This window comes from Chanodichthys erythropterus, chromosome 10 (genome assembly GCF_024489055.1).
Source record: "Chanodichthys erythropterus isolate Z2021 chromosome 10, ASM2448905v1, whole genome shotgun sequence".
Taxonomy (NCBI): domain Eukaryota; kingdom Metazoa; phylum Chordata; class Actinopteri; order Cypriniformes; family Xenocyprididae; genus Chanodichthys; species Chanodichthys erythropterus.
In genome coordinates this window covers 34,393,102-34,413,642 of record NC_090230.1, presented here as the reverse complement: position 1 = coordinate 34,413,642, position 20,541 = coordinate 34,393,102, and the positions used below count along the sequence as shown (strand labels likewise).

The 20,541-nt window shown below is 36.3% G+C and overlaps 2 protein-coding genes across 3 annotated transcripts; both read left to right on the top strand.

Annotated features, from left to right (window-relative positions):
- The first annotated feature begins 1,425 nt into the window (after window positions 1-1,425).
- LOC137028548 (interleukin-1 beta-like) lies at window positions 1,426-5,159 on the top strand. 2 transcript variants are annotated; one of them, XM_067397485.1, is made up of 7 exons: window positions 1,426-1,485; window positions 2,385-2,432; window positions 2,541-2,619; window positions 2,705-2,882; window positions 3,878-4,039; window positions 4,386-4,519; window positions 4,613-5,158. In XM_067397485.1, exons 2-7 carry the CDS (start codon window positions 2,389-2,391, stop codon window positions 4,838-4,840), a joined length of 825 nt encoding a protein of 274 aa, XP_067253586.1. In that variant the 5' UTR covers window positions 1,426-1,485; window positions 2,385-2,388; the 3' UTR covers window positions 4,841-5,158. The 2 variants fall into 2 exon arrangements, with proteins under 2 accessions (XP_067253586.1, XP_067253585.1); XM_067397484.1 differs by lacking the exon at window positions 1,426-1,485 and having other exon boundaries at window positions 2,366-2,432; window positions 4,613-5,159.
- Window positions 5,160-17,022: 11,863 nt separating this feature from the next.
- On the top strand, window positions 17,023-19,983 carry LOC137029423 (interleukin-1 beta-like). Its single transcript, XM_067399023.1, has 7 exons — window positions 17,023-17,089; window positions 17,172-17,219; window positions 17,328-17,406; window positions 17,492-17,669; window positions 18,677-18,838; window positions 19,185-19,318; window positions 19,412-19,983. Exons 2-7 carry the CDS (start codon window positions 17,176-17,178, stop codon window positions 19,637-19,639), a joined length of 825 nt encoding a protein of 274 aa, XP_067255124.1. The 5' UTR covers window positions 17,023-17,089; window positions 17,172-17,175; the 3' UTR covers window positions 19,640-19,983.
- Window positions 19,984-20,541: the final 558 nt, after the last annotated feature.

Genomic DNA, 20,541 nt, shown 5'->3' with positions numbered 1-20,541 from the left:
CGTAGCCAGAATGTTATGTTTGGGGGACCATCTAAAAATGAGGGGGCCTCTATAGGGGGCGACCAGTAACTGTTAAAATGTATTTCATTCATTCATTTCATCACAAAAAAAACCGCAACTTCTGGTTAATTCCGGCTTTAAGCGCTAACGCTAATATTTCTTTGCCATTGTTTCATCTGTGTGCAGTTATTTAGGAGCACAAAAAGGTTTTGTATTTTTATGTCTTTAAATAAAAGATTCAATCTTACAATCTTACAAGACTGTTGCAAATTAGGATAATTTTTTGCATATTGCAACTAAACTAAACCTTTTTGCATATTGAACTAAAACTTATTGCATATTGCAAAAGCTTTTGAGGAAACAAATGACCACAAAAGTGACAAAAACACAATTTTTTGTTGCTCAACCAAACAAAGATTTATTGTTTTGTATTTTACAGTTTTGCAGTTTCAACTGTTGTTTTATGTTTCAGACTAGTTTTTTTGCTGTAAATGAAAGATTTTCATTACAACTTACACCATACAGTGTGACAACATGAACTGAGTTTCTGGATGAGGGACATGTTCAGTTGGATTTTAGTAGTCCAGAAAGTCCAGAAAATATTCACATAAATTCATCACAGAGTTTGTTTTTACAAGATAACTTTTATCCCTATAAAATTAAATGTAAGTAACTTTCCTGACATGTTGTCTTGATATAATACTTTTATTAGTAGTTATAATTAAACAATAAACATTTATTAAATTGCTTATTAATAAATGTTAATCTTTTGATTATTATTGTTGCCTCTAGTAATCATGTCTCTGATTTTTAATTTCCAACCTATTTTGGGCTCATTTTAAGCCAGCCATATAGTCATTTTTAAATAATAGTTGGGTTAAATAAAACTGCCCAGCACTTTGGGCAAACATTTAACCCAACCGCTGGGTTTTTCCATTTCCAACCCAACTTGGGTTGTTTTTAAACAAACATTTTGTTGCAAATCAAATGTAAGACTTTGAATTATTTTTTCCTTTTATAATAAGCACAAAAAATATCAAACTGACTTTTAATTAGGTGAAAAATTGAAGGGTTTCTCTTTTTTGAAAAAAAAAAAAAAAAAAAAATTAGTTCCGGACAACATAATGATCATTACGTCATCATGAGTGCACGTGAGCTTGAGCATGACATAACATCCTCCTGAAATTCTTTTTCTTAGGAGAAAATTATTAATATTTATGTTTTATAGTTTTCTGTCTAGATAGTCATCTAACAAAAGCCAAAGCGATTTGCCTCTGTAAAACACACCTGAGGACCGGTCCGTTATGTGGGGAAAACTTAACTTCCTCATTTGGGAAATTCCCACTCTAAGAGGAACGGCTCTGGGAGGAGGATATAAAAGCAGTCTTCAGCTGTCACTAAGACATTAAACCAAAGACTCTCAGAAGAGAAGCAACCATTAAACCAGCTCACTAATTCCAGAGAAGGAACTCAACTGATCGACAGGTATGTGGCGTGCAATGGCGTCTTTTAAGGACACTCCACTTTTTTTGAAAATAGGCTCATTTTCCAGCTCCCCTAGAGTTAAACAGTTGAGTTTTATCGTTTTCAAATCCATTCAGCCGATCTCCAGTTCTGGCGGTACCACTTTTAGCATAGCTTAGCATAGTTCATTGAATCTGATTAGACCGTTAGCATCGCGCTTAAAAATGACCAAAGAGTTTTGATATTTTTCCTATTTAAAACGTGACTCTTCTGTAGTTAAATCGTGTACTAAGACCGACGGAAAATAAAAAGTTGCGATTTTCTAGGCTGATATGGCTAGGAACTATACTCTCATTCAGGCGTAATAATCAAGGAACTTTGCTGCCGTTCCATGGCTGCAGCAGTGCAATGATATTACGCAGCGCCCGTGAGCCCCTGCTTGCACAGGGAACGTGCCTTGCAACCATGGAGACGTTTGTGAGAGACGCTGCGTAATATCATTGCACTGCTGCAGCCATGATACGGCAGCAAAGTTCCTTGATTATTACGCCAGAATGAGAATATAGTTCCTAGCCATATCAGCCTAGAAAATCACAACTTTTCATTTTCTGTCGGTTTTAGTACACGATTTAACTACAGAAGAGTCACGTTTTAAATAGGAAAAATATCAAAACTCTTTGGTCATTTTTAAGCGCGATGCTAACGGTCTAATCAGATTCAATGAACTATGCTAAGCTATGCTAAAAGTGGTACCGCCAGAACCGGAGATCGGCTGAATGGATTCGAAAACGGTAAAACTCAACTGTTTAACTCTAGGGGTGTTGGAAAATGAGCCTATTTTCAAAAAAAGTGGAGTGTTCCTTTAAGTCCTGTTTTTAATCATTTTGTCAGTGATTAAACATTTTTATGCTTCATCTTAGAACGATGGCATGCGACCTACATGAAATGATAACCTTGACTTATGATGAGTAAGTATTACCAGATCAAACGGTTTTATATTATTTGTGCTTATATTGTTTGTATTATAGTTTGCCTAAAACTCTTCTGATTATATATTTGACTTGTTTCTTAAACAGTGCATCTGAGACAGACAGTGCATTTTACTCTGACAGTGCTGATTCTGATGAGATGGACTGCTCGGATCAACCAGCCATGGTGGGTTGCTTTTAAATTTGCTTATAGATGTGGTCTAATTCATATTAGATCATCTAAAACATAACTCTAAAATTAATTTCTCCAGAGCTGCCGATGCAACGTGCATGAAGGCATCAAACTGGTAATGTCGAAGCATCCTTCTAGCATGAAGCAAGTGGTGAACATCTTCATTGCTCTGAAGAGGATGAAGCACGTCAAACCAAAGTCTTCAGAGTTTGGTGAAGAAGAGGTGCTCGACATCATCATGGAGAATGTGATCAGAGGTACCACTAGCAAACTTTTATGCAGCTAAAACTAGCTTCTGGTGGTTTGATTGTACATCGACTGTCTGGTGGATCTGGAACACCACCTCGGTCAAGATGATTAGTGCTGGTTGGCCACAACAAACCAGCTACTGTGTTCAGTTACCATATGACCTAGTTTGTCCAGCAAAACCACAATAATGTTATGAAATTGCAATACCAAACTAAAGGATAATTATAGAATTGTTGAACCAATGAACCAAAACGGAACTGACTCGAGCTGAATCATGACTATTATCTTTCAAGCAGCTTTAGAGCAAAATTTGAATTTGTCTAATAGTTTGCATCATCGACTATGTTTGCATGTGCACCGAAAATGGGATTTTTCCAATAATTATCAGAGTAAGATGTTTTTGTGACACGAGCAAACCTTCACTCTGATTATTCTCTAAGAATTCTGGTTATTTTTCACCACCATTATTCACATACTCCTATGAACAACAAAAATGATGAACAGTTTTAACATCTTTCAATGGATGTATTGGATTTTTTTTTTTTTTTTTTTGCTGACTAATTCTCACCAGAAATAGTAGGTCATCCGGGTACTGTTTTATCAGTACTTCAAATTCAAACATACTCCTTGTGTCACATCCTGCTTTTCGCTTACTATAGATTCAGCCAAAGTGTTTGCATGTCTGTTTATTGTGCTTAAACGAAATAGTAAATCTTTTGTGCAATTTAGTAAATCAAGGGGACCAAAATGGTAAATCTTCCACATGATTTATCAAATTGAGGGAACTAAATAGTAAATCATGCACACAATTAACTTTTTTTTTCTTGCATGTCATGTGCGTAATATTGTATAAAGCACTTTAGAAATAAATATGTGACTTGACTTGAGTATCAACTTGAACTAAAAAGGAATTTGACAACCAAACAGTTTAAGCATTTGCTTGTTGTTGTTGTTGTTGTTGTTGTTGTTGTTGACGTTCACTAATGTCTTTTTACTTCCACAGAGCGTCGTATGGAAGCGGTTGAGGCTACATCGTCTTACGATAAATCCAGCATAACCTTGCAGTGCAACATTTGTGATCAGTTGAAGAAGACTCTGGTGAAAAGCAGCACATCTCCTCGTTTGATGGCTGTGACGCTGAGAGGCGGAAACAGTGATTTCAAAGGTAAATCTCAAATGGTTTCAATGAGGTTCTTGACTCAATTTATGCTAAAAAGGTTCTATATAAGGAGAGGAGACTTCGCGAGTGCATAATACTTTCATGTTTAATGGGTCAATACAATTTATTTCTAGTGATAAAGTATGTTTATGAGCTGCTAAATTAATAAAAATGTAATTAAAATTAAAGATAAGTTAAATCTGAATCCATAAAATGATGGAAACTCCTAAAAGGTTCTAAGAACCGCATTCTGAGAAGTTCTATATAGAACATGTGCATTCACATTTAAACACATGACTTCAGAAATATCCTTTGACGTTTCTCTCTTAACCTATACTTTTTGTTTTTTCAGTTCGATTCAGTCTGTCCACGTATGTATCCCCGAGTGTCAAACCGAATGCATCCCAGCCTGTGTGTCTGAGCATTTCCAATAGCAATCTCTATCTTGCTTGTACCAATGATTCTTCCCCTCACCTGGTCTTGGAGGTTTGTTCACCACAATCAAGTTCTACAACCTTCTACCAATTGTTTTCTTCCACATTCTAAAATAAGGATCTAATCCCCTTTTTATTATTTCAGGAGATCACTGGAAACCTAAAAACCATTAAAGCTGGTGACCCACATGAAAACCTCCTGTTCTTCAGGAGAGAGACCGGTGTGGCTAATAACACTTTTGAATCCGTTAAATATCCTGGATGGTTTATTAGCACGGATTATGAGGATAGTAAGCTGGTGGATATGTGCCAGGTGTCAAGTAGCCGATTGACAAACTTCGCGCTGGAGGACAAACAACAGATCCGGAGTTAAGAATCAAATTTGATTTCCTAAATATTTCCAGAGAGTATGTACCAAGTACAGTTTATAATCTGGATTTATTCATCGTTCCAAACCTTGCAAGATTTGATGTACAGGCAGCTGTTAGACTCCTGCAGATCTTGTTTTTTGCACTATGTGACGATATTAATGTGGAAATTGAAAATTCACATTGAATTTTTTTTTCTAAGTATTAATGTTTTTCTATATCCACAATTTGTAATAATATTTAATATTTATTTTAAAGTATTCTAAATTATTTTAAGTGTCATTTTTTAAAACTCAAACTTGTTTTGCTCTTGAGTGTGTTATGAAATAAACCTATGAAATAATCATTACATGTTGTCGAGTTGATCAGATCTTCAGACCTAGAGTGCTTCATTTTAATTTTGGGACGTCTCCAGCTAAATTTTCAACATTTAAAAAAAAATAAAACATGATAAATGTTGACAATTTACTTCCTTCTGAACATGTGGGGAAATGTATCAAAGATGTTGTTTATCCAAGCACACATTTTAATCACTTAAAAATATAGGGGATATATATGTGTGTGTGTGCAGGGTTGGGGAGTAACGAAATGCATGTAACGACGTTACGTATTTAAAATACAAAATTTGAGTAACATTTCGTTAGTTAAATTTTAAATTTAAAATAAAAAAAAAATAGTTACATTCAAAAAGTATTTTAGACTAAGTGATTACTTTGAATTTATGTCATTTATTTTATTTAATAGGCTATTAACGTAATCTGTTTGAGGATTTTTAACCAACGAGCCAATGTTGATGATTCTCCGATTAAATAATAATAGGGACTTTAAGCAGCAGCTGCTGATACAACGGCATTCTGGCGTTCCATTGCGCATGCGCAGATTTAACTGCTACTTCTTGACGTTCTACTGTAACCGTCTATACGGCAGGGTAGCCGAATTGCCGTAGTCGATAATACGTGTCAGACTAGATAAGTAAATGTTATGTGCTATGGTTATGTGGTATTTTAGTTGTATCTGTATGTCATTTAATGCCAACAGCAACCATTATCTTGCCTTTATTTACATGTAATGTATTGTCAAAGACTATAGAATAACACAAGACGTGTCACAGGGGCGGAGCCAGACATTGTAAACATTCGGGGCTTAGCCCAAATCTATGTTTGTCCAAAGACATTTTAATTTTCTATTAACAGCTTTACTGACATGAAAGGAGCTTTTGTTGTCGTATTCTTGTTCCGAAAATGTACATGATTTGACACTGTAATTTGTAAAACTTTATTGAACGTACCAGCTCTAGGTGGGTCCGGGGGCATGGTCCCCCGGGAGAAAATTTTGTACATTTTAAGGTTAAATGCATCAATCTGGTGCACTCTGGAAACTCAAAATTAAGAGCTTCAACACATGTACAGTGTGCAAATTGAACAAAGGAACAGCATTGACTTGTACCTGGACATTAAAAAGGGTTCAAACATCTTTTTTTACAATACTTTTGTACTCATTTCTTTTTAAAAGATAAATCCTTGAGCTTTTATTTTGATCATCACCAGCTGATCGTGTGCGCAAATGTGCGAGAGAGAGAAAGCGCGGCCGGTGTATGGTCGGATACTGTAGAAAAGCGGTATTGAACTGCTTAACGTATTTTAATAGAGAGATATGTTTAGAAAAATTATATCTTGAGAGCACTGTTAAGAAACCTCTAACCTGAAATTCCTGCTTGCTGACTGTCTCGCACTCTTGCGGTTGACTGTGCTAGCTCCTCCCCTACCTGCTGCATATTCAACAGAGAGGAAGAAACGGAGTAGCCCATAGGCTACCGACAGCAAAGAAATGTATTCTATAGGCTAGATTATTTTTAAGGTCTATTTTTACAGGCTGTATGCAGTATATTGCAAAGCCAAAGCGCAATGAAATAAAGCAACTTATGATTTCGGGGGTTTACATAGGCTATTGTCCAGTTTCATATTTTCTCAGTGACAGTCATTACATTCGGGGCTTGACTCAAAACATTCGGGGCTGAAGCCCCGGCAAAATCGGCTGGCGCCGCCACTCGTAGGCTGCGACCGAAAACATAGGTAGCTGTCTTGCTGCCTCTCGCTATCTTATAAGAGAATGACTTGTATGGCAGCGTTTGTGCATGAAGGTACCTCACGAAATTGATTTCGGACAGACTTCTGAGGCAGTGTAACAGTTTAATGATCTACAGCAATATAGCGCGAGCTTTGGTGAGAACTAAACAAATATTTAATTACTACAGTAGTAATTTCGCGATAGAAATGATATCAAAATTGAAATATGTTGATCAAAATCGTACATTTATACACAAACTGAGCAGCAAACGCAACCTTCGGACGCCATCTTTATTTTTCTAGCTCAACTGTCACAGAATGGAAAGCACAGGATTGTGGGATATCAAAGGCAGCTAAAGATACATCTATGCTTCCTTCAAAAATCGATCTGGGGAAGGTATCTCATGAGAGAGGAAGTGAAGCTAACATTGGAGTCGGACGTGCCTTGATGCCTTCTTACCTTGAAATGTGTCCTCGGAAGGCAGCATTTTTCAGTTTTCGGACGCAGCCGTATTGTTTTGAATGGGAGAAAGTGTAACGCGCAATATGGCGGAATAAGTCCCGCCTTCTAAAGCCAAGAGCCAATCGCCGACTGGTAAAGTCATCGCGTCACTTCAGCGGCCGTTTGAATCACCGGTTTCTATAGAAACAGTCCGACTCGCGCCTCCGAAGAGACGCGCATTTAGGTCTGCGCATGCGCATTAGATTGATCCAGCCTGAAAAAAAAAAATAGTTTTTTTGTCATGATTCGAGCGTTTACAAACTAAATTTATGAGTCGGTTGTTGTTAGATTTCATTGGTGATTTCAAATATCAAATTTAATCGTAAGGTTGACAAACAGTTTTGAAGAATTTTATGTTTTTCCATTCAAAGAGATAGGAGCTGCATGATGCCCAGGATGCCCGAGAGGCATTCCAAAGATGGCCGCCGAGTGAAATGACTTGTCTTACAGGGACTTTGGTATTGTTTACTATGTCAAATGATTAAATGATCTACGTGATCCTCTTTGTTGTTGCTTAGTGATTTTTGCGTTCTTTAGCTAGGGCAGTTGACAGTTTACTTCAGGTCGTCGTTGCCGTTCCATCAACAGCTGCTGCTTAAAGTCACTCATAATCACTTAAGGCTTGTTCGACTTGATGCAGCGCCGCAAAGACCGATCGGCGGCTGACTTGAAGCAGTGCATGCCGGTAAGAAATGTTGTCCGACTTGAGACAGCGCTGAGGTCATGTGACTGTGACGTATGGCTTTAAAGATTCGAGATCAGCCGCCTGAGTTAGCCAGCGCAGTTTCTCAAGAGGAGCTGCACCATAGACAGTAAAAGAAATGGACACAGCGACCCCATTGGAACTCAATTGAGACAAGTGAAGCCCATTTTTAGCGATTTTTAGCACTTCCGTTTCTGACGCGCAGACTCAAACTAAGCTTGATGACGTCCGCAACCTGTCTGACAGATGTAAATCTTCTAGTAACTGTGCGTGCAAACTGCCATCGTTAATCTTGCAGAGACGGCGAGCTTGAGCGGGGAGTTCTTTTGCGTGAGTGAGCAGGAGTAAGTATTCTGATTAATTATTTTGTATAGTATTTTAAAATGTAACACCAGTATGCCATATTAAGATAATCTCCCCGATTGCCTGCGAGCTTCTCCTGTCTGTACGGTAATTTCTCTACTGTGCGACAGAGAGTCGAGTGGTTATGACGCAATCGTTAGCTTATTTTTACAAAAACTGTTTCTACGGGGCCATAATGTAATATAGAAGGTAATGGAGCCCTTTATACATTGTCGTGTATCTTTGGAAATAAATAATGGACAAATGGAGTCTTTAAAACGCCTCAGATGTAAAGTTATTCACTGTCAAAGTGACGCCAAAATGAATGGGAGTCAATGGGGATGCTAACGCAAGTGAAGTTCTGCTACAAGATGGCGGCACCCGGCCGACTTCAACTTCCGGTCGACTTCCTTGGGCACTGGTGGAGAGCAACTGCGCTCGACTGTAGAATCCGACACGTCCGCCTCGCACTCGCGAGAGGTTTTTGACACACGTCAGCATGACATCAGAGCAAGGTGGACCACCCTCGGACACATTTCAAACCGGCATGCATCTCGCGGTGATCACCGGTGATCGATTCTGCGCAGAATTTGCTCATCTCAAACAAGCCTAACGCTTCTGTTGGCCATGAAAAATCAAAATAGGTGCATCACTAATAATCATTAAAAAAATTAAATAAAGGATTATTTAAAAAAAAAAATCAAATCGTTTTTTTTCCTTTGCTGTTTGTTGTTTATATGGTTAATATTATTGCAGCTATCAGTGCACTAAGGTTAAATATTAGTATAAACATATTATAGGGATAGTTCACACAAAATGATCATATTTTTTTCCAAACCTGTAAAATGTGGTAATGGAGAGATGCATGTTGAGAAACCGTAGGTGAGTCAGCTTTGAATGGCCTTCTCTCGAGATTATTGGGTAGATCATTTCATTTAATTTTCTTTATAAACATTCTAAATGTTACAAACAAACTTTGTTAATAAAACAATTTTAACCACTGTGTCATCTCGACTCTATACACCTATAAAACAACCTATATTAACAATATTTTATTGTTATTTAATATTTTGTTATCCCTCTGATGCACATCTTTACAAACATAAAAATATAATTTTGGAATGATATATCAATAGTAAATATATATGGATGTGTTGTTAAAAGTAACAAATATTTTCTTAATTTGTTTATCAAGATATTGAAATTCTTTACCAACACATAGGTTATGTCTAATAAATTGCAGATATACATTTTGTAACTGATGTTAAAAATGAAATTTAGTGGAAAACCAAATCCTGGTAGGTAGAGGTCATTTTTAATTACAGGTTGTAAACTTAAAACAGAACATCAAGTTAATATGGTCCTTTGTGCTAAGTATTTCAAAGTATTCCAAAGTATTTAGATTAAGTTACTAAACTTGAGTAATGTAACGAAATACGTTACAGATTACTTTTTAAAGCATGTATTTTGTAATCTGTAGTGAAATACATTCTAAAAGTAACCTTCCCCACCCTGCTGATGCCAAAGACAATTTGATCTCTTATCATTGATTCATTTAGCTGGTCAAAATTTCATGTCTTTTCTTTGTGTCTGAGGTCAGTCAGGAAGTTATCAAACGTTTCTTGCTGTTGCTGCACACGTGAACGAAAAACATTTCTTTCATAAGTTTCGTTCTTTTTGGGTGAACAGTGAGCAGTAAATTGGGCTAACACATCATCAAGCTTGTTTTTGTCTTCATTCTCATCAAAGACAAATGTATTATACACTTCAATAGCCTGTGGACCAGCAATCGTAAGTAGTAAAGCAACCTAATGTGCTTCTGGCTTTGTGTCCATCCCGATGGCTGTCATGCTTGAAACTGCGCCAGTTGCTGTCAATATTTCCCGTGAGCTTCAAATTATGTTCCATCCAAGGTATCCATTATGTTGCTTTCACAAAAGGCTGTTCTTTTCTTGATTTGACTCCTGGTACAATGTTTTGTTTGGCAGTGTAATAAAGAGTCTTCCGTGCAGTCACAACATGTCTGTCTTTTATTTCTTTCCTTTTAACATGTGTAAGGTTTCTTTCTTTATGTGGTACTCCACACATAACTTAACACAGTGCCATCTAGTGGCTTTCTTAAATGACAACAATCAAACATCATCACATAAGGATGTCTTATTTAAGAAAAGTAACCATAATATAAAATTGATGGTGATTCCCCGTGAGGTGCAAAATGCTGTGTTTCCTTTCTTACTTTGCTATCCAACGGTTGTTTTTCTTAAATTTGTCGGCCTCAATGACGTATACAGCCTTCAAATGCGACTACCGGAGGATGCAGCCTTTCGAAATGAGTAGCCTGTACAAATAGTTAAGACTATGTGCCAATATGTAGTTCATGCAGTGATATTTATATTTTATAACAGACCTATAGATTCGGATGTTTTGGTAATGGCATTTATTCATGCAAAATAAAAGGCTGATAACTTTCACTTTGTGATTAAGAAGACTGAGTGAATGTAGGTAAAAGTTCTGGTGGATGAAGGGCCCCTCAAGAGGTAAAGCCCAGGTAGTCTTAATGCGGCCCTGCACACAACTGATCTAATGCAATGATTTTCAGACATTTTTAAGTGTTATTTAATTGTTAAATTATTTAAAAAGTTACATTTCCAAAGAACTTGCTTAAAAACCCACTACATATGTTGCTCATTTGTGGTTGTGGTGCTTCTGTTTCTGACATTGTCGAGATGAGTTACTGTACATCTGTAACCATGGGCGACATTTATTTAGAGTTGGGGGGGGCAAGATTTTTTTTTTTTTTTTTTTTTTTTTGCAGGTAAACATCTTTTTGTACCTGCATCAGCAAATTATTCGCAGAAGTTTTAAGCAAACAAGTTTAAGTTTGCTTGTTCTTTTTTTTCTTATTTATTTAATAATTCACTTAATTTTATTATCACGGGAAATGACGCGGACGATATCTGGAATCAGAGTTCATCATTTTGCGAGCAACTGGTGATAAAGAAAAATGTCACGTCGTAATATTGAAAATATTACGATTTTAAACCATGAAGCCGAGCTAGTTGATGTCACACAAACAATGAGCAAACTTTGCGTGAGAGTTATGCGGATGAAGTCTCACTAGAGAACAGTAGCGGCTCCTTGCCATAAATATATGTAGGGCAGATTCTGGGTGTTAAGAGGTGTTAACGCTAGTTTGTTATAAACATTTTGCAAGCTTTATATTCTAATCGCTGAACACATCAGACACACTTTTGGCAAAATTCGAATGTCCTTGCGTTATTCAGCCTGAGGGTGGCGCTCTAATGATGATTGACAGACTTTAGTACACACAACACACAAAATCTTAGCCTGGTAATACCAGACTCTGCTACTTCATTTGCTTCGTAGACAGAAGCTTTGTCTGAAACCGCTCCCTATCCACTATATAGTCCACTATATCGGGTGTCGGCCATTTTGTAGTGGCGTCCGAATTCTGAGTGAACTACTTCATTCCCTACATTCGTTCACTACTTTATACCCACAATTCTCTCTGATTTCGAGTGTACATTCCATGTACACTTGCTGAAGCACTATTTCCCAAAATCAAATTTTTTAACCTTTTTTTTTTTTAATCACTACTTGAATAAAACCTACTAAAATGTAGGGGGACATTATTATATAGATGAATTAAAAAATGAAATTATATTAATAAAAATATAATTTTTATTATTAAAATATTATGTAGGCGTTAAATAATTTAATGTGTTTTACTAACAGCAATGTGTTTTAATAATTTGTGGCACTGTTAACTCATTAAACTTTAAAAGATGATAATTTAGTGGATGATTTAAAAAAAATTCGTTAATCATAGGTAGCGTTTTCAAATCATAACGGTCACCTGAGGGCGCTCAAAGACCACGTAATCTGTGAGCGTGAGAGTTTCTAACAACTTTATTAAAAAGGATAAATACATGAAATTATGTACACTTGTTAATGTGTTTATTTTTGTTTGCAGTATTTTATAGTATTAAATGATTATGAACACATTAAGCATGACAAAAAAAAATTATACAATCGATTAAACTACAAAGCTGGCACAGAGGCATGTATGATTACAAAATGAAGTCATTATGATTGTTATCGTTATTAACATTGTTTTATAATGTAAATAACATGTAGGATAAAATAGTTTTATTGCGTGTCGAGCTGTTTCTGAGATAGATATCTCCGACGCACAGTGTACACGTCAGCGTCCGAATTCATTCACTTCATTTCGTTCACTCCATACAGATATAGTGCACTCAAATGCCATTCACTATATAGGGATTAGTGAATAAGTGAACGAGTGAGCGGTTTCGGACACAGCTAGAGTCTGGAATGGCATAATAGAGAAGTGTTTTCTCTCTCGCTAGGGGGCGCTTGTCTGAAGTTTAAAATCATTGGTTACCCGTAAGCCAATCAGATACGTTTAGTTATGACGTATGTTATGTGCCTGTACAGCCGCATCGAAGCACAGACATCATGCATCGAACTCAAATCTATGATTGAACTTCCACTGTAAACCTGTTGTAAACACATGATAAAACAAATGTTTATCAAACACTCTTCTTGTTCTGGCTTCAGTTTGGAAAAGAGTTGAATGTTCTCCATAACAGAGCGAATTGCATCCCGTGTCTCGTTTCCCATTTCCGCGGTCGTTTCGGTTTTCGATTTCTCTTACCTACAATGTAAAACTCGGCGCTTAGCATCTACGTCACGGCTCTCAGCCCGCCCTCTGTTCGTTGATTGGCCCGGCTGTTTCCCGACCGGTGGCAAACGGTCTGACGCTGTATCAGACTGAGTACAGAAGCGAAATGAAATTGAGCGGAACTAGGAAGTCTGACGTAGTCAGGCTAACAAAATCTTAGAATTGTAGTATTTATTGCTTCCGAATTTTGTTTTAGAATATTGTTTTAGAATATTGTTTTAGAATAGTTATGTAGGAATTCGAGACATGAGCACGTTTGAATTAAAGGGTTTATACCCTCATTAATTTTATACGCTACTCCACATAGGAAGAACAGACATGCCAAACAGTTACTGACCTGATGCAGACACATATCTGAAGCGGACTGATATCGTCTTGGTCTGGAGCGAGGTGTACGTGAGGTGTGTTTAACGTGGAAATAAGCGGGGCAGCCAGAAATCTGCCACTATGGCTCTCTATGAGAGGGTGCTGCAATTCCATTTTTCACCACAGATTTACATAGGAAAGTTGTGTGGCGCTGTAGAGCTGGGATGGGGCTTCCCCGCTTAGTATTATGAATACATGCCTGTCGAATCCATGCGCTACAATTTAATATATCCAGCTCACTTTACGACTTAAAGTAGTCTAGAAAATCTGAAAATTATTTGTTGCAGAATGCTGAACACATTTATAATTTATTATTCAATTTACATAGGGGTAGGCCTATATTTTAGGATTAATATTTTGGTAAGGCTCTGCCCCACCTGCCCATACAGAGCCGCAGCTGGTACAGAAACTGAAAGTAAAAACCATAGACTGAGGTAAAGAGTCTGTCGGCATCTATCGGCGCATATCCTCTTAAAATAATAATTGTGTGAAAACATGTAATACTTTTTTATGAATTACTATTTAATCTGTAAGCATCATGCGTTATTATTCGTTATTTATCTATGATTGTGTTGTGGCTGGGTTTTTTTTTTTGTTTTGTTTTGTTTTTTTACAACCCAATGCCACTTCCTTTTGCCAGCACAGGAATGACAGAAGAGTGGAAGTACATATATGGTTGTTCTCCTATTCTGAGATAAAGTGCAGTGCATGTGTATGAATATAGCCTATACTGTTCAAAAGTTGACTACTGCTGCATTTATTTGATCAAAAATACAGTAAAAACTGTAATGTGAAATATTATTACAACTGAAAATATTTATTAAAATGTAATTTATTCCTGTGATCAAAGCTGCATTTTCCTCCAGTCTTCAGTGTCACATGATTCTCAGAAATCATTCTAAAATGATGATTTGAGAAACATTTCTGATTATTATCAATGTTGAAAACAGTTGTGCTGCTTAATATTGTTGTGGTAACCATGATTCAAGGATTCATTGATGAATAGAAAGTTTATTAAAAAACAGAAATCTTTTGTAACATCATAAATATCTTTACTGTCACTTTTGTTTAATTGAAGGCATCCTTGCTCAACAAAAGTTTTCATTTCTTTAAAAAAAAAAAAAAAATTTATTAAAAATCTTCCTGACTCCAAACTTTTGAATAGCAGCATTTCAACAGTAACATTCATATTAAATATTATCTCTTATTTTGTTATTTTTGTGTTATTTTATCCCTCTTTCTTTCTTCACACACCCATTTAGAAGCATGTAACTGGTTGAATGCTGTATTAGCCTATATCTAATGATGCAACACAGGTTATGCTTCCGCTTATACTTCAACGGCACGCATAGATTGAGTCATGGAAGTCCACACAAGTCCAAGGCAAACTGGATAGACTGGGTAAAACAGGCGGGGACTGGTGTTTGTCTGTTGTTTCTTTCACAATTTCCTGTGAGTGTTCAGATGAGTGTTGTCCTCAGTGTAAAGTAAATGCAGTTCATTTCATTGTTTTATTGGTCTATAAGCACTGTTACAGAACCTTTGGATTGAGGAAGTTGCATAAGCACAGAAACTCTGCTGTGGACACTCCAGTGTAAGTAAATGGGGATTGCCTGTAAAAAAAAAAAAAATCTCACTTTTTGAATAACATATTTTCCTAATAACCCAATTGTGGATATTCTGTCACTGGAGAATAGGTCATTCATTCATCTAGAACTTTTTCTGTATTCTGACCTCAGTGAAAATGAAAGTTAATAAGATCACGTGTCTTTATTGTTAAAGTCTATTGCAGAGATCTTAGTAGGCCTAGTTAAAGTCAGCATGAAATCACAATTGAGAATTTGTCATGGAATATTGCAGTATTTACCAGTAGCGTAGCCAGAATTTTATGTTTGGGGGACCATCTAAAAATGAGGGGGCCTCTATAGGGGGCGACCAGTAACTGTTAAAATGTATTTCATTCATTCATTTCATCACAAAAAAAACCGCAACTTCTGGTTAATTCCGGCTTTAAGCGCTAACGCTAATATTTCTTTGCCATTGTTTCATCTGTGTGCAGTTATTTAGGAGCACAAAAAGGTTTTGTATTTTAATGTCTTTAAATAAAAGATTCAATCTTACAATCTTACAAGACTGTTGCAAATTAGGATAATTTTTTTGTGACTCCCCCCCCCCCCCCCCTCAAACTAAAACTTTTTGCATATTGCAAAAGCCTCTGAGGAAACAAATGACCACAAAAGTGACAAAAACACAATTTTTTTGTTGCTCAACCAAACAAAGATTTATTGTTTTGTATTTTACAGTTTTGCAGTTTCAACTGTTGTTTTATGTTTCAGACTATTTTTTTTGCTGTAAATGAAAGATTTTCATTACAACTTACACCATACAGTGTGACAACATGAACTGAGTTTCTGGATGAGGGACATGTTCAGTTGGATTTTAGTAGTCCAGAAAGTCCATAAAATATTCACATAAATTCATCACAGAGTTTGTTTTTACAAGATAACTTTTATCCCTATAAAATTAAATGTAAGTAACTTTCCTGACATATCTTGATATAATACTTTTATTAGTAGTTATTACAAAATATATTTTTGTTTTTTTGTTTTTTTTTCCTTCTTGTCACATAAAAATGCTTCTTCACTCTAAAAAATGTTGGGTTGAAAATGGACAAACCCAGCAGTTGGGTTAAATGTTTGCCCAACCTGCTGGGTAGTTTTATTTAACTCAACTATTGTTTGAAAATTACTGTATTGCTTGTTTAAAATTAACTCAAAGTATGTGGGAAATGAACATTTATGATGAATAATAATTAAACAATAAACATTTATTCAAGTGCTTATTAATAAATGTTCACATTTTGATTATTATTGTTGCCTCTAGTAATTATGAGTTTGATTTTTAATTTCCAACCTATTTTGGGCTCATTTTAAGCTAGCCATATAGTCATTTTTAAATAATAGTTGGGATAAATAAAACTGCCCAGCACTTTGGGCAAACATTTAACCCAACCGCTGGGTTTGTCCATTTCCAACCCAACTTGGGTTGTTTTTAAACAAACATTTTGTTGCAAATCAAATGTAAGACTTTGAATTCTTTTTTCCTTTTATAATAAGCACAAAAAATATCAAACTGACTTTTAATTAGATGAAAAATAGAAGGGTTTCTCTTTTAAAAAAAACAAAAAATAATGATCATTACGTCATCATGAGTGCACGTGAGCTTGAGCATGACATAACATCCTCCTGAAATTCTTTTTCTTAGGAGAAAATTATTAATATTTATGTTTTATAGTTTTCTGTCTAGATAGATCTAACAAAAGCCAAAGCGATTTGCCTCTGTAAAACACACCTGAGGACCGGTCCGTTATGTGGGAAAAACTTAACTTCCTCATTTGGGAAATTCCCACTCTAAGAGGAACGGCTCTGGGAGGAGGATATAAAAGCAGTCTTCAGCTGTCACTAAGACATTAAACCAAAGACTCTCAGAAGAGAAGCAACCATTAAACCAGCTCACTAATTCCAGAGAAGGAACTCAACTGATCGACAGGTATGTGGCGTGCAATGGCGTCTTTTAAGTCCTGTTTTTAATCATTTTGTCAGTGATTAAACATTTTTATGCTTTATCTTAGAACGATGGCATGCGACCTACATGAAATGATAACCTTGACTTATGATGAGTAAGTATTACCAGATCAAACGGTTTTATATTATTTGTGTTTATATTGTTTGTATTATAGTTTGCCTAAAACTCTTCTGATTATATATTTGACTTGTTTCTTAAACAGTGCATCTGAGACAGACAGTGCATTTTACTCTGACAGTGCTGATTCTGATGAGATGGACTGCTCGGATCAACCAGCCATGGTGGGTTGCTTTTAAATTTGCTTATAGATGTGGTCTAATTCATATTAGATCATCTAAAACATAACTCTAAAATTAATTTCTCCAGAGCTGCCGATGCAACGTGCATGAAGGCATCAAACTGGTAATGTCGAAGCATCCTTCTAGCATGAAGCAAGTGGTGAACATCTTCATTGCTCTGAAGAGGATGAAGCACGTCAAACCAAAGTCTTCAGAGTTTGGTGAAGAAGAGGTGCTCGACATCATCATGGAGAATGTGATCCAAGGTACCACTAGCAAACTTTTATGCAGCTAAAACTAGCTTCTGGTGGTTTGATTGTACATCGACTGTCTGGTGGATCTGGAACACCACCTCGGTCAAGATGATTAGTGCTGGTTGGCCACAACAAACCAGCTACTGTGTTCAGTTACCATATGACCTAGTTTGTCCAGCAAAACCACAATAATGTTATGAAATTGCAATACCAAACTAAAGGATAATTATAGAATTGTTGAACCAATGAACCAAAACGGAACTGACTCGAGCTGAATCATGACTATTATCTTTCAAGCAGCTTTAGAGCAAAATTTGAATTTGTCTAATAGTTTGCATCATCGACTATGTTTGCATGTGCACCGAAAATGGGATTTTTCCAATAATTATCAGAGTAAGATGTTTTTGTGACACGAGCAAACCTTCACTCTGATTATTCTCTAAGAATTCTGGTTATTTTTCACCGCCATTATTCACATACTCCTATGAACAGCAGAAATGATGAACTGACATACTGGCCACAGTTTTAACATCTTTCAGTGGATGTATTGGATTTTTTTTTTTTTTTTTTTGCTGACTAATTCTCACCAGAAATAGTAGGTCATCCGGGTACTGTTTTATCAGTACTTCAAATTCAAACATACTCCTTGTGTCACATCCTGCTTTTCGCTTACTATAGATTCAGCCAAAGTGTTTGCATGTCTGTTTATTGTGATTAAACGAAATAGTAAATCTTTTGTGCAATTTAGCAAATCAAGGGGACCAAAATGGTAAATCGTCCGCATGATTTATCAAATCGAGGGAACTAAATAGTAAATCATGCACACAATTAACTTTTTTTTTCTTGCATGTCATGTGCGTAATATTGTATAAAGCACTTTAGAAATAAATATGTGACTTGACTTGAGTATCAACTTGAACTAAAAAGGAATTTGACAACCAAACAGTTTAAGCATTTGCTTGTTGTTGTTGTTGTTGTTGTTGTTGTTGACGTTCACTAATGTCTTGTTACTTCCACAGAGCGTCGTATGGAAGCGGTTGAGGCTACATCATCTTACGATAAATCCAGCATAACCTTGCAGTGCAACATTTGTGATCAGTTGAAGAAGACTCTGGTGAAAAGCAGCACATCTCCTCGTTTGATGGCTGTGACGCTGAGAGGCGGAAACAGCGATTTCAAAGGTAAATCTCAAATGGGTTCAATGAGGTTCTTGACTCAATTTATGCTAAAAAGGTTCTATATAAGGAGAGGAGTCTTCGCGATTGCATAATACTTTCATGTTTGATGGGTCAATACAATTTATTTCTAGTGATAAAGTATGTTTATGAGCTGCTAAATTAATAAAAATGTAATTAAAATTAAAGATAAGTTAAATCTGAATCCATAAAATGATGGAAACTCCTAAAAGGTTCTAAGAACCGCATTCTGAGAAGTTCTATATAGAACATGTGCATTCACATTTAAACACATGACTTCAGAAATATCCTTTGACGTTTCTCTCTTAACCTATACTTTTTGTTTTTTCAGTTCGATTCAGTCTGTCCACGTATGTATCCCCGAGTGTCAAACCGAATGCATCCCAGCCTGTGTGTCTGAGCATTTCCAATAGCAATCTCTATCTTGCTTGTACCAATGATTCTTCCCCTCACCTGGTCTTGGAGGTTTGTTCACCACAATCAAGTTCTACAACCTTCTACCAATTGTTTTCTCCCACATTCTAAAATAAGGATCTAATCCCCTTTTTATTATTTCAGGAGATCACTGGAAACCTAAAAACCATTAAAGCTGGTGACCCACATGAAAACCTCCTGTTCTTCAGGAGAGAGACCGGTGTGGCTAATAACACTTTTGAATCCGTTAAATATCCTGGATGGTTTATTAGCACGGATTATGAGGATAGTAAGCTGGTGGATATGTGCCAGGTGTCAAGTAGCCGATTGACAAACTTCGCGCTGGAGGACAAACAACAGATCCGGAGTTAAGAATCAAATTTGATTTCCTAAATATTTCCAGAGAGTATGTACCAAGTACAGTTTATAATCTGGATTTATTCATCGTTCCAAACCTTGCAAGATTTGATGTACAGGCAGCTGTTAGACTCCTGCAGATCTTGTTTTTTGCACTATGTGACGATATTAATGTGGAAATTGAAAATTCACATTGAATTTTTTTTTCTAAGTATTAATGTTTTTCTATATCCACAATTTGTAATAATATTTAATATTTATTTTAAAGTATTCTAAATTATTTTAAGTGTAATTTTTTAAAACTCAAACTTGTTTTGCTCTTGAGTGTGTTATGAAATAAACCTATGAAATAATCATTACATGTTGTCGAGTTGATCAGATCTTCAGACCTAGAGTGCTTCATTTTAATTTTGGGACGTCTCCAGCTAAATTTTCAACAATTAAAAAAAAAAACATGATAAATGTTGACAATTTACTTCCTTCTGAACATGTGGGGAAATGTATCAAAGATGTTGTTTATCCAAGCACACATTTTAATCACGTAAAAATATAGGGGATATATATGTGTGAGTGTTTGTGTGTGTGTATACACCGATCAGGCATAACATTATGAGCACTGACAGGTGAAGTGAATATCACTGATGATCTCTTCATCACGGCACCTGTTAGTGGGTGGATATATTAGGCAGCAAATGAACATTTTGTCCTCAAAGTTGATGTGTTAGAAGCAGGAAAAATGGGCAAGCGTAAGGATTTGAGCGAGTTTGACAAGGGCCAAATTGTGATGGCTAGACGACTGGGTCAGAGCATCTCCAAAACTGCAGCTCTTGTGGGGTGTTCCCGGTCTGCAGTGCTCAGTATCTATTAAAGTGCTCAAGGAAGGAACAGTGGTGAACCGGCGACAGGGTCATGAGTGG

What these genes read in the sequence shown, in the direction of transcription:
- LOC137029423 (XM_067399023.1), top strand. Translation starts at nt 17,176, where the DNA reads ATGGCATGCGACCTACATGAAATGATAACCTTGACTTATGATGA. An exon ending in ATAACCTTGACTTATGATGA is followed by an intron (nt 17,220 to 17,327) that starts GTAAGTATTACC and finishes TTTCTTAAACAG; the next exon opens with TGCATCTGAGACAGACAGTG. An exon ending in CCCCTCACCTGGTCTTGGAG is followed by an intron (nt 19,319 to 19,411) that starts GTTTGTTCACCA and finishes TTATTATTTCAG; the next exon opens with GAGATCACTGGAAACCTAAA.
- LOC137028548 (XM_067397484.1), top strand. Translation starts at nt 2,371, where the DNA reads ATGCTTCATCTTAGAACGATGGCATGCGACCTACATGAAATGATAACC. An exon ending in ATAACCTTGACTTATGATGA is followed by an intron (nt 2,433 to 2,540) that starts GTAAGTATTACC and finishes TTTCTTAAACAG; the next exon opens with TGCATCTGAGACAGACAGTG. An exon ending in CATGGAGAATGTGATCAGAG is followed by an intron (nt 2,883 to 3,877) that starts GTACCACTAGCA and finishes TTACTTCCACAG; the next exon opens with AGCGTCGTATGGAAGCGGTT.